At 42.4% G+C, this 12,860-nt stretch overlaps 1 protein-coding gene and 1 non-coding gene across 2 annotated transcripts in view; both read left to right on the top strand.

Annotated features, from left to right (window-relative positions):
- The window catches only part of SLC28A3 (solute carrier family 28 member 3), a 52,154-nt gene that overhangs the window by 18,034 nt on the left and 21,260 nt on the right, over nt 1-12,860 (top strand). The window contains exons 2-6 of the mRNA XM_026518839.4: nt 2,050-2,145; nt 6,754-6,836; nt 9,807-9,898; nt 10,702-10,891; nt 12,000-12,144. Coding sequence (XP_026374624.1) covers nt 2,050-2,145; nt 6,754-6,836; nt 9,807-9,898; nt 10,702-10,891; nt 12,000-12,144 — 606 coding nt within the window. The remainder of the gene's footprint in view (nt 1-2,049; nt 2,146-6,753; nt 6,837-9,806; nt 9,899-10,701; nt 10,892-11,999; nt 12,145-12,860) is intronic.
- Nucleotides 3,946-4,052, top strand: LOC113269897 (U6 spliceosomal RNA). The gene has a single exon (XR_003321622.1). It is a non-coding gene; the product is annotated as a U6 spliceosomal RNA (small nuclear RNA).

Genomic DNA, 12,860 nt, shown 5'->3' with positions numbered 1-12,860 from the left:
GAAATTAAGTGGCTACTTAGAAATACTCATGCACAACACCGCAATGTTGTCACCCACTCAGTGGAGTGACAAGCTTGCATATAGAACACAATATGGTTGTAGTTCATTGTCCTAAGGTATGTAGTCATCTGTACTAATGTATCTACTTAATCTGAATTGTTAAGTAGATGTAAAGAAACAGCGAGCTAAGAAGTAATTATGGACCACCCATTTAGGCCCTAGGACTCTGATTTGAAAAGAAGCGATAAAACAAAGCCAAGAAATGTCTCAAGGGTTATTTTTCCAGCACCAACCAACACCCACAACACCCCCATTATTCCTGTTGGAAATCCTCCAATGGGAGACATTGTTCCTCCTGAAAATGTTAAAAAGCCAAAGCGTACACTCTACTAGGGGTAAAACAATCCCACTACGTGTTACAAAATACGTCCAGAGGTGCCCTTGTCACCACTTATGCCTACTCTACCCCACCCCAAACACACACACACACACACACACACACACACACACACACATCCCTTCCTCTTGCATGAACTTGAAAAAGGCAGGCCCCATCCTTGCGCTCCACAAGTTTCAGATTCTGCCACCAGGTGGCAGGAATAATCAAGAATTAGCAGGAATTACCAAGAAGCTAGGGCTGCTCCTCCTGGAACCAGAAAATGTCAGGATTCTGGAAAAGATCACAAGAACACTCAATCAAAACGTAGGTAGACTGAGGCTGAGAAGGTGTGACCTACCCAGCATCACACATGTAATTAGGGACCCTGAAGACCGGCACCCTCATGTACCTGTGTCTTGTATTTCCACTAATTCATGCTGAGTTTTATTTTCAACTTTTCATTAAGGAAATTTCCAGCATCCATGAAAGTGACAATCATAAAATGAGTCCCTAAACGCCTACCAACCAACTTCTGTAATTAGCAACACTTTGTCATCTTTCCCTACTGTATACAGCGCCCCCTACTGTATTTGTTACCAAATGCTCAGATGTGCCACGTGGCCACACCAGTTAATGCAATATTAAAATCACTGTGGTTCATTCATCCAACAAAGAATTGCTAGTGTCTCTTATGTGCGGGGACTGTTCTAAAGTAAGATATACAGCCGTAACCAAAAGGGCAGGTATGGCAACAAGGCTTTCATGCCTAAATCACGCATGTGCCACAAGTTAGATTTTATTCATGCTCTACAAACTCTTGTGTTTCGATAGATGCAAAATCAACCCAAGTCAGAACTGTCATTCTTTTATAGCTCCTTGGGGCCAGCCAGAGATCTAAAGTTAAAATCAAAGTCATACACTTGTTCTTCTTTCAAAGACAAGGCCGACAAGGCCTAGCAGAGGCGTTTCCTGAAAAGCTATAGGGACCTACCTGGCACAGTTCATCTATCTTGTTGCCTTACTTGGAATGAAGTGCCCGGGGAAGGCAAGTTGGGATGAGATGGGAGAAAGATTGGACCCCCCTCAAAAAAAGTGAAAGAGAAATGAACCAGGTGTCTGTCACATCTGGAAACAGCAGCTCAGGGGTGAGGACAATTCCTCCAAGAACACAGCTTACTCCCTTCCTTAAAGTAAAATCACAACAGCCTGACAAAAGAAGGCATTTTTCTTATTCTCATTACTACCAGAGATTGCTTTAAACTAAACAAAACTCATTTTAGCATCTCAAATGTCCAACATCTAAGAAGAAAACTATCTGGTCTACGTTTTGCTTTATTTTATACGTTGGAAGCCTGTGTTACGTGACACACCCGAGCCTCAGCTCTGCTTATTATAAAGTCACATGCCTTAGATGGGGGCACCCGGTCCACCCCTCTCTTTTTCTCAAGTTGGACCACACCACTCCTTCTCTCAGAGCAGAGCAAAACAGAAATCACCTGCTTCTTTACGAGCCCAAGATTCACTAGTTCCTTCTTGATTCAGCTGATGCGTCTGAACACCTCATCTTTGCCGCCCCCTCCCTCAAAAGTCTTCTAGGTCCCGTTTCTTGAAAGAATGTTTGGGTTTTTGGTTCTGAAATTGTATTTTTGCAATCTGTGCTTTTTTCTTAGAATGAAGACGACTTTGATGAAAGCCAGAACACATCAGGAAATAACTCGCTAAGGTGTAGAGTTGAGCAAAGCAGAGAACACAAAACGGCCAAGCAGGTACTCCGGTGATGGTTGAGTGAATCTATTACCATGGTAACCGCTGTGCAACAGGGACTGAAAGCTGTGGGGACAGAAAGTGGGCTCTCAGCTGGCACTCAGAGGAATGAATTAAATGGTAATTAGAATGTGTAAGGCAGCGTCATGAAGAAAACACACATGCTCAAACAAAGAGATTTTGTGTCGCTACACCTGTCCCCAGAGTTTCCTGCTGGGGAGAGTACATAGGCTTTCTCGGACACTTCACTAGTACAGACTCCATGCTCCATCCTAAAGCAAAAAGCACTGGCGTAATACAAAGCATCTCAATTTTAAAGCAAGTGAGGCAGATGAGGAAGGTTCTAAGATACGGTCTAAAACTGTCCATCATGCCCTAGGTTTCCCTCAGGGACACCTAAGTTTACAGCAGACTGAGGCCCTCCATCAAACGGCCACTTTTCTTTTTTATATATTGAATTCTGGGAAGGAGCTCATTTGAAGAAAGCCTTCTGCTACTAAAAATCCAGCAGATTATCCATGTAGATCATCCTTTTTTTTTCTCTTTTTTTTGGTAATTCTGGGTGCCGACTATCAAGCCATTTATTGGTGGGAGTTATTCTCATGATAAAAAGACTAACTTGTTTGACGTAGAAAATGTGGAAGATTATTGTAGCAAAATTTGGAAGATAAAAAAAAATTACCTGTATAATTCCAGAAAAAAATCAGTGCCTAACATCTTAAAATATGGCCTTTTAAGGCAAACATACACCCACATGCCATGTCACCTATATTGGGATCATGCTATCTATATTACTACTGTGTATTTTACTTAATATATTGTAAAAAAAAAAAAAGTGTCCGTTTCACTCATTATTCAACAAAAGAAAACAATACTTCTGTCCATACAAAACCCGCACATAGAAGTTTATAGTACCTTTATTCATAACTGCCAAAGATATCCTTCAGCAGGTGAATAGATAAATGAACTGTGGCCCATGCAGACAATGGAATATTCTTCAGCCCCAAAAAGACATGAACCTTTGAGCCATGAAAAGACATGGGGGAACATTAAATGAGTATTGCTAATTAAAAAAAGCAGCCTGAATTGATTACATACTGTATGATTCCAAGTATATGACAAAGGAAAATGCAAAATGGTGGAGACGGTAAAAAGACCAGTGGTTACCAAGAGAAGGGGGAGGGACACGTGGGCAGAGCACGGAGGATTTGGGGGCAGTGAAACTACTCTGTGTGATGCTCTTATGCTGGATACATGTCATTATGCATTTGTCCAGACCCATAAAATATACAACACCAAAAGTGAACCCTAATGTAAACTACAGACTTTGGACGCTAATGTGTCCATGTAGGTTCATCAACTGCAACAAATGTACCACTCTGGTAGGAGACAGTGCTGATGGGAGAAGCTATGCGTGAGTGGGGCAGCAGGGACACGGGAAATTTCTACTTTCCCTCAGTTTTGCTGGGAACCTGAAATGGCTCTTTAAAAAATGAAGTCTTTTTTAAATTGTTTCACAAAACAATCAAAAAAAATAGATACTTTACTATTATAAACAAGAATATAAAGAGCAAGGAGGAGCCACTGGATTTGGCCACAATGGTCCTTGGGTGACGTTGACAACAGCCATCTCAGTAAAAGTCTGAGTGAGTAGGATGCAAGGGTCACTAAAAGTAAAGGCAATTCTTTCAAGTGGCTTGGCTGTGAAGGGAAGGTGGGAGGATAGATGTCCCATGACTATGGGGTCAAGGAGATTTTGTTGTTGTTATTGTCGTTTTTGGTTTGTTGTAAGACGGAGAGAGGTGCTCACTTCAGCAGCACGTATACTAAAATTGGAACGATAGAAAGAAGATTAGCATGGCCCCAGCACAAGGATGACATGCTAATTTGTGAAGCATTCCATATTTTAACACCAAAAAAGCATAAACCAATTAAAAAATGGGCAGAAGACATGAATAGACATTTCTTCAAAGAAGACATCCAGATGGCCAACAGACCCATGAAAAGATGCTCAACATCACTCATCATCAGGGAAATGCGAATCAAAACCACAACGAAACATTACTGCACACCTGTCAGAATGGCTAAATTCAAAAACACAAAAAAACAACAAGTGTTGGCAAGGATGGGGAGAAATAATGAATCGTTGAACACTGCATCAAAAACTAATGATGTACTGTATGCTGGCTAACTGAACGTAGTAAAAATAAATAAATAAATAAATAAATAAATAAATAAATAAATAAATAAATAAAATTAAAGGAAAAAAAAGTGGGGAGAAAAAGGAACCCTTGTGTACTGTTGGTGGGAATGCAAACTGGTGCAGCCACTGCAGAAAAGAGTATGGAGGTTCCTCAAAACTTTAAAAATAGAACTACCCTGTGATTCAGTAATTGCATTACTGGGTAATTTACCCAACGAATACAAAGAGATACATGCACCCTTCTGTTTATTGCAGCATTATCTACAATAGCTGAACTACGGAAGCATCTCAAGTGTCCATCGATAGATGAATGGATAGAGAAGAGGTGATATATATATACATATAGGAATATTACTGGGCTATGAAAGAGAATGAAATCTTGCCATTTGCAACAACATGGATGGATCCAGAGAGTATAATGCCAACTAAAATAAGTCAGTTGGAAAAAGACAAATACTGTATGATCTCACTCATATGTGGAATTTAAGAAACAAACAAACAAAAAAACAAACAAAGAAGAAAAGAGATAAACTGAAAAACAGACTTAACTATAGAGAGATGGTTACCAGAGGGAAGGTGGGTGGGGGATAGGTGAGCTAGGGGAAGGGATTAAGAATACACTCATCATGAGGAACACTGAGTAATGTCGAGAGCTGTTGAAGACTATATTGTATAGATGAAATTAATATAAAACTGTATGTTAATTATATTGAAATTAAAATTTTTAAAAAAGAAAAACGTCTGTACCAATCTGATAGGTAAAAACAGATAAATAAAGATGGGAATGGGTGGGGGAAAAAAGAACAGTTAATGTCAGACATTCCATAGACAGTAGGTAACTTGAAATTTCACTGTAAGAAAATAATAATCATGATTATTTAAATCAAATATTTGTCACACTGTAACTACTGGCTAAGGTAGGTGTTAGATGGGAACGAAATGAATAAGGCTCCTGTCGACCCCTGTCCTCAGCAGCAGCAGCTTGGACTCCACCGGTCTCTGTTATCCTTCACCTTCCTAATTCCTGGGGTCCAGCCCAGAAAATGAAGGTAGTCTACATAAAACGTATAATGGAGTTTCGCATCAAAGGACTATATGACCTTTGAAAATCCTCTCGGCCCGGAGACATGCTTACGACTTTTTTTTTTTTTTCCCCTAGAGAGGGGGGTTGGCTAGAGGGAGAGAGAGAATCTTAAGCAGGCTCCACACCCAGCACGAAGCCCAACACAGGGCTCAGTCTCACAACCTTGACATCACGACCTGGGCCAAAATCACAAGTCGGATGCTTAACCAACTGAGGCACCCAGGCGCCCCACTTATGACTCATTTCTGAATTCTCTCACAGTATAGAGAATCAATGGCTGCCTGGGATATGACAGAAAACGAAAGCTGAGATTTGGCGTTATTGCTCTTAGAGCATGTTCAAAACTGTTCCACGTCTGCATACTTTCTTGTCACCTTCCCTTGCCACGCTTACTATAGCTGGACCTATTTGAGCCATTATTGCAAAACGGAGGGAGGCAGGAAATCCTCTATGCTATCCTGAGATCAGAATGGGTCATGGATATTTAAAAGTTACAATGGTACCTAGAAAGATAGCCCAGATATATACTTCACTCCATTAATTAGAGCAAGGGTTTGCTGAGAAAGGGAAATACTTCCAAATTTAGGCCACTGATAGAAGGACCCTAGTTTCCAAGGGAAGGTTTATCAGCTCTTGAAGATACGGGGCTCACGCTCACATCTGCAGATCAAGCCTGGGGCTGCCAGGAAAATAAACCAGCTTGGTCACAGTCCTTTGAAAACCAGGGCTGGCAGAGTATAAAAGGAGATTTATGCAGCTTCTGATATTAAGTGCATTTAGCCCGTGCCTGAAAACAGAGCAGGGGTTGAATGAATGATTGCAGTAGAGACAGGAGCAAAAAGTGGAGATATGAGCCTATTCCCTAAAGAAAAGGAGGAAATACCAACAGCTCCTTTGGGAGAAAAAGGAGAGAGAAGTGTCATCCTGGATTTCTTGTGATTAAAGGGGAAAATGTGTGCACAAGTAGATAATAGGAGCTATCTTCTTGCATAATAATTTTAAAAGGGGGGGTGCCTGGGTGGCACAGCGGTTAAGCGTCTGCCTTTGGCTCAGGGCGTGATCCCGGCGTTATGGGATCGAGCCCCACATCAGGCTCCTCCGCTAGGAGCCTGCTTCTTCCTCTCCCACTCCCCTTGCTTGTGTTACCTCTCTCGCTGGCTGTCTCTCTCTCTGTCGAATAAATAAACAAAAATCTTTAAAAAAATAATAATAATTTTAAAAGGGCTTTTGTCAGTCCTTTGCCAAAATTCTGAGCAAAAGAGATGAGGGTCCACCACGCCCAGGATTCTCATTATTCCATCTGCTGCAATGTTTGATTTCCAGGACGAAGAGCAGATCACCATTGAGCAGGATTCTTTAAGAAACAAAGAAGATGAGGAGGAGGATGCAGAGACACATCAAAAAGGGTACAGGTTTAACCAGAGAACTAACCATACTGACTCCTATTGGTTTTGCCACTTTGTTTTATCCTCATCTAATTTCACACACTTATTATTATGTATTACCTATTCCCACCACTACCCAACCCCCCTTCCCTACCACCCAGCCAACACCATTTTCAGAAAAATTAACGGGTCTCTATGATAATCACCGTGGTAAATTCAAACTGCTGATGTCCTGGGAACCCAATATCCAGGACAGTCTTCTAATTAAAGGCATAAGTTACCAACTAATTGCTCCAGGCCACGCAAAAGTAGTTAATTCATCTTCTCAATGTCAATCAATAAGCAATTGATTTCTCAAAACCCAATCCGCATCAAGTCCCAACAAACTTGCTCTTACGTTGTAGTACCCAGAAGGTATTCCAAGTCCTTATTGCCCCATGAGGTGAGAGAGGCAAATCATTTTCTTTCTTTTTTGGACCAGGAAAATGAAGCTCAGAGAGGTGACTTACTCAAGATTAATCAGCTAGAGAGGAACAAAGCTAACTTAACAATTTCAGCTTCTGATTCTTAGTCCAAGATTGTCTGGTCTGTCATAACACTCAAGTATTTGTCAAGTTTCTGAATGCCCATTTAAATTTTATTTAAATTTCTATGTCTCTCAGGAACTTTGTTTTTGGTTTTTGTTTTTTGTTTGCTTGGTTGGGTTTTTTTTGTTTGTTTTTTGGGGTTTTTTTATTTTTGTTTTTGTTTTGGGTTTTTTTGTTTTTTGTTTTGCATCATAAGGTTATCTCTGCAGTTGGTGAGAATGAGGATTAAAAGCTCTTGTCACATATACAGTACCCAAAATATTTACTACCTCAGAAACCTGCGCTTAGTTCTGTCTTTCATTTTACTTTATGGATCTCTGACCCCAGGAGCTGAGAAATTCTCTTGGTTTCTTAACCAAGGTTTCTTAATGTTGAGGTACTGAGGTTTCTTAATGTTAATGGGATAGAAGCAATCACCAGGAGGATAGGAGTGGTCTAGTCAAGATAACCAAATGGCTGAGGGGAGCCTGGGTGGCACAGCGGTTTAGCGTCTGCCTTCGGCTCAGGGCGTGATCCCGGTGTTGTGGGATCGAGCCCCACATCAGGCTCCTCCGCTATGAGCCTGCTTCTTCCTCTCCCGCTCCCCCTGCTTGTGTTCCCTCTCTCACTGGCTGTCTCTCTCTGTCAAATAAATAAACAAAATCTTTAAAAAAAAAAAAAAAGATTTTAAGATAACCAAATGGCTGAAGCCTCTATTTCGAGCTACTTTACTTTATGCAGGGTGAGATTGCTGTCTTGGACCACACACATTCCGTGCAATTAAAGAATCTGATGAATCCAGCCTAAAGTACGTGAATGTGACCGATTCGATGGTGCCCTCCACCCCTGCCACTTTGAAACACGATCAGAAACTGAGGTTGATGGATCATCAGCCTTTCCTAAGTTCAACCACGAAAACTTAGTCTTTACCGAACTTTTATTTCCTTCGTATCTTCTGGATCAGTGTTTCTAATTCACTCACATGCATAACACCAAAGTTTTCATGAAATAAGACTCACCATTACTATGTGTGATATGCTCTCATACACCTTATTCTTTCTTATTAAAGATGGGTGTCCCGCACCGTGCCCTTCATGATCCACTGATGGGACCCAACCCACAGTGGTAGAATACTGTTCAGATAAGCAACACACACTACCGCTTCATTTATCTGGAAATTTAACATATGCCTGTCAAGCAGCATGTCATGTCCAAGGTCCTAGTGCTATCAGGCTCACATCTGTTCTCCAGGAAGTTAGCCAGTCAAGGCTTCATCACAAAATATGATCAAAGAAGACAGCAGGATTAAAGCACAGAGGAATGCCTCTGTCCAAGGAGATGCAAGAAGGTGTGAAAGGAGTGAGGGGCTTCGGCTGTGCCCTGAAACGTGCAGGGGGTGTAGGGGTTGGACACGCAGGCATAGCTGCTGCAAGGTGGAGAATGGAGGAGAGGTCCTAGCTCAGGGCTGAGTCCTTTGAGACCCTGGAGACGAGGAATCTCCTGTAGGGACTAGAAGTGGCCTAGAAGTGGCAATGATTAAATGTGTGAATAAATTCCTTCCTCCAGTGGGAGAAGAAGAGGTCTCCATTAGAAGGGGCACTGAGGAAAGAGGCAAGTGCAGGGAAGCCAGATTTCAGGGCAGGAGTGGAGGGAACCAGGAGCACCCCAGGAGAAGTAGAGGACAGTCTCTGTGTGTATGGCCCTGGGACCCTTCCAAACTCACTCGCTGATGGACACTGTCCTCCCCAGCAGAAGTGATCAGATGCACACATTGCTCACTCACGACCCACCACCCCCTAACAAAGCTCTGGACAGAAACAAAGGCATGCCAACAATGCCAGAACTTTCTAGAAAGCTATATTACAACCTGGCAGTTAGTAGCTCTGAAAACCACAAAATCCTTCTTTACATTTCAAGCACCCAGTGAAGCCTGTCGGTCTCCCACTAAAAAATACGGTAAGCCGGGACAGGGAACTACCAACTTACTTAAACCTTGTGAGACCAGAAGGGAGGAGAGTTTCTAAAATCGACATTTCATAACCTTGGCCTAAAAGCTCTTAGAGGCCCTCATAGTCCAGTGAGAAACACTCCCGTCTTGTGATTTTTTTTTTTTTTTTTTTTTTTTTTTTTTTTTTGCTTTTGGTTAGTTACCATCTCCCCTGCTCTGTTTCCAGAAGCACATTTTCTGCATATCTGTGAGCCCTCAGGGCTTGGCACATCCACGCGGCAAAGGCTGATGCAAGCCACGGCTGACTGTAGTCTTAAATGAGATGAGTATCCCATTTCTGTTTCGTAGGACATACACTTCACTAATTCGTTCGTTTGCTTGCTTGCTTAACGAAGCTTCATCTAGCTCAGTATGTCCGTTTATTTCATGTTTTTGATGTTTACCTCTGCCTGCCTTTTTGTTTTTGTGTTGTTACAGGTATCTGGAAAGGAAGTATGATACGGTTTGTGATTTTTATAAGAAACACAAAACCACCGTTTGGTACATCATCTGGGGCATCTTAATACTAGGTAAATAAAGAAAGGAGGATGGATGCCAGTGTCTTTTTTCGAGAATCCCCCAAATATTAGTTTTCTGTAGAAAGAAAAGAAATCTTTCTAATCTTCTTGTTCCCCTGGACTTCAGTGAATCCCAAGAAGCAGAGAGGTTAATCGAGAAGCCCCAACTGGAGGGTCTCGCCTGGAGTTGCCTATGCAGATTGTTTCCCTGTTCGGTCTACGCAGCTAGCAGCTAATTATTTAGGTCCCCTACTCTTACGGCCTTTGTTGTTGTGATGTATTTAAGGGTTGGTTAGTGCAAACCCAGGTACCTAGAAAACATGCTGATACAAGGTGGGAACCTACTTGCAGGGGGCAATCTAAGCAATTCATACTTCGTGCAAATACAATGTGAGCAGGAGTTTAGGGTCATGTAGGCTATTCCTCTTGCCTATCTTTGCACATGAGCAGGCCTTCTATTTTGCCTCCTCCAGAGCAAAGTGTTCCACAGCCCAATTTGAAGAACACTCCTATCTATAAAATGTGAACTCTCGCACCCAAGTCCACTGACATGAATTCAAGATCACTGCACCTCCAAGGTCAGTGGCTTGGTTGGTGCTCAGATAGCTGAAACAGGGAACAGCAGGGTTGAAAGCTTCCTCTGTACTGGGCCAGCTAGTATTCTAGGCTTTTCCGGCCATGCAGCAAACACCGCACAACTCTGCATTCAGTGGCTTCTTGATTGAACCTTCCCTTGGCTGAGCCGTGTCAGTGCTGGAGGCTGGTCGGCAGCTGGTGCCAGTGATGGTCCCCATCTGTGCTCCCTTTCACAACAGGTTACCTGGCGATGGTGATTGCAGCTTGTGTGCTGAACTTTCAGAGAGCCCTTCCCCTTTTCGTGATCACCGTGGCCGCCATCTTCTTTATAGTCTGGGATTACTTTATGGCCAAATATGAGCATCGAATCGATGAGTGCCTGTCTCCTGGCAAAAGGGTCCTAAACAGACACTGGTCCTGGATGAAGTGGTAAATGCACCCATTCCTCTTGTTGCCTTTGAGGGGGATGTCAGTTTTTTCCAATACTGTTCCAAAAACGTGTTCTGAAATTGCTCCCTCATTTATGGGCTATTGAAACTAGAAATAACTGAGTTATAATGCCTTCATTTTACAAACAGGAAATCAAGGCCTAGATAGGGCAAAAACTCATAAGATACGTTCAAACGTCCCTACAAACTGCTTTCATTTCAAGTGCCACTAAATGCTGTCCAAACGATGGTACAGTTCTGACTTGGGGAGGCAGCTTTCTGCTCTGGACCTGAAGCTGGCCTCTTTGAGAGGAAGACGCTGTGAAATATTAAAGTTGACTCTTTCCTATAGGACCCCATATCCTATGAGTGACCACTCAGGGCTTTTCCCTCAACTTCTTTCTGTGGGGCCTCCCCTAACTCCAGGCAGCCTCAGTGGATTGGACACAAGACAGGTTCGCCCCAGAATGGCTCACAAGGGATATACCAGGAAAGTTCACAAACCCTTGGCCTAATAACACAGGATTGTGCAATCCCAACACAGCACGCTTTCTGGCTCTGCCCTCCAAGCTATGAGTCAAACTTGTCATGCCCCCTGGATCCGCCAAGGAGTCAGAACACATCCTGAAGTCCAACTTAGCTCTCTGACGCTCCGCTAAAGTCCCCCATCTTCAGAGAACACATTTCAAATTCTCCCCTAAAAGGAAGAAAGGTAAAATCTCTCCCATCTCCCAAAACGGAAGTGAGGACTCACCCCAGAGCTCTCAAAGAAATCACCAGACTTCCCTCTCTAAAGATCCCTTCTCACCTCTGACCCCTTTGTGTGTCCTTGAACCAGCGAAGAGTCCAAGAGCTGTGGAATGTGCTTAAGGCAGTGCTTAATTTTATTTATTATTTATTTATTTATTTATCTATTTATTTATTTATTTACTAGCTATTTGCCTTCACGGCCACAGTGAAAGAGGGTCTGTGCAATCTCTAGAAGCCTAACTTCCTGGTGCCAGGGTGTGCTACCCTTAATAAATTCCGTGTTTGTTAGTTTAAGCCTGCTCCAAATTTTCAGGTTAGCACAACACATGATGCTAATGCCTCCTTTCTGATTCCTTTAGGGTGATTTGGACCATACTGATCCTGGCAGTTATTCTCTGGCTGATCTTTGACACCGCCAAATTGGGCCAACAGCAGCTGGTGTCCTTCGGTGGCCTCATAATGTACATTATCCTGATATTTCTATTTTCCAAGTACCCAACCAAAGTAAGTATGAAATCGATCTTTTTCAGCTTTTTCCCTCTTTTTTCCCCCTCATGTTTAAATTGCTCAAAATAATGAGTGTGAGAGAATTTCACTGCTATTCAGTATTTGTCTTACCTTGCTATGCTATTTTAAGTGGCTAGGGTGCCTTTCTTCCCAAGCTTTCTTAGTACCAGTTCTCTCTCATTTTTCATTCTCAGTAATTTTCCAGTTACACCACCAGGGAGGTGTTCTCTCCTGCCCAGTCCAATTTCTACTCACGTACCCCACCTCCCTCCATCAAACACACAAAGAAAATTTATCTATTTTTGATGCCAGTTTCCCCAGGCCAGTAAATAATTTAATATTCTGCCACTGGATTCTGCAGTTTATCAAATTTCTATTTGCAAGTTAGGTTATTTTACTGCAAAAATCTGTCCTTAGACAGTTTTGTTCCCACTGAATTCAATTCTCATTCTCATCCTGTCGGCCTGTAACCCATTAAATGGGCAAGAATTTGGAGACATCGAAGCCTTCACACACGACTCAGAATGGCAAACTCCAGAAGATTTTACTGGTTTTCTGAAAGGTTGACCCAAGAAAAACAAGTCACCTAATAGGATCCAAAGTGCTTGCCCGCCTCGGGTCAGCATCTCTGCTGGCTTCTATGCCTCCGATCCCACAGTTCTTTGCAGCCCACTCATCTCCGCACCAAAAATGAAAGCAGATGGTTGTCCATT

The sequence above is a fragment of the Ursus arctos genome, unplaced genomic scaffold (genome assembly GCF_023065955.2).
Source record: "Ursus arctos isolate Adak ecotype North America unplaced genomic scaffold, UrsArc2.0 scaffold_33, whole genome shotgun sequence".
Classification (NCBI taxonomy): Eukaryota; Metazoa; Chordata; class Mammalia; order Carnivora; family Ursidae; genus Ursus; species Ursus arctos.
The sequence above is the reverse complement of the archived record's forward strand: the minus strand, read 5'-3'. Positions and strand labels throughout refer to the sequence as shown.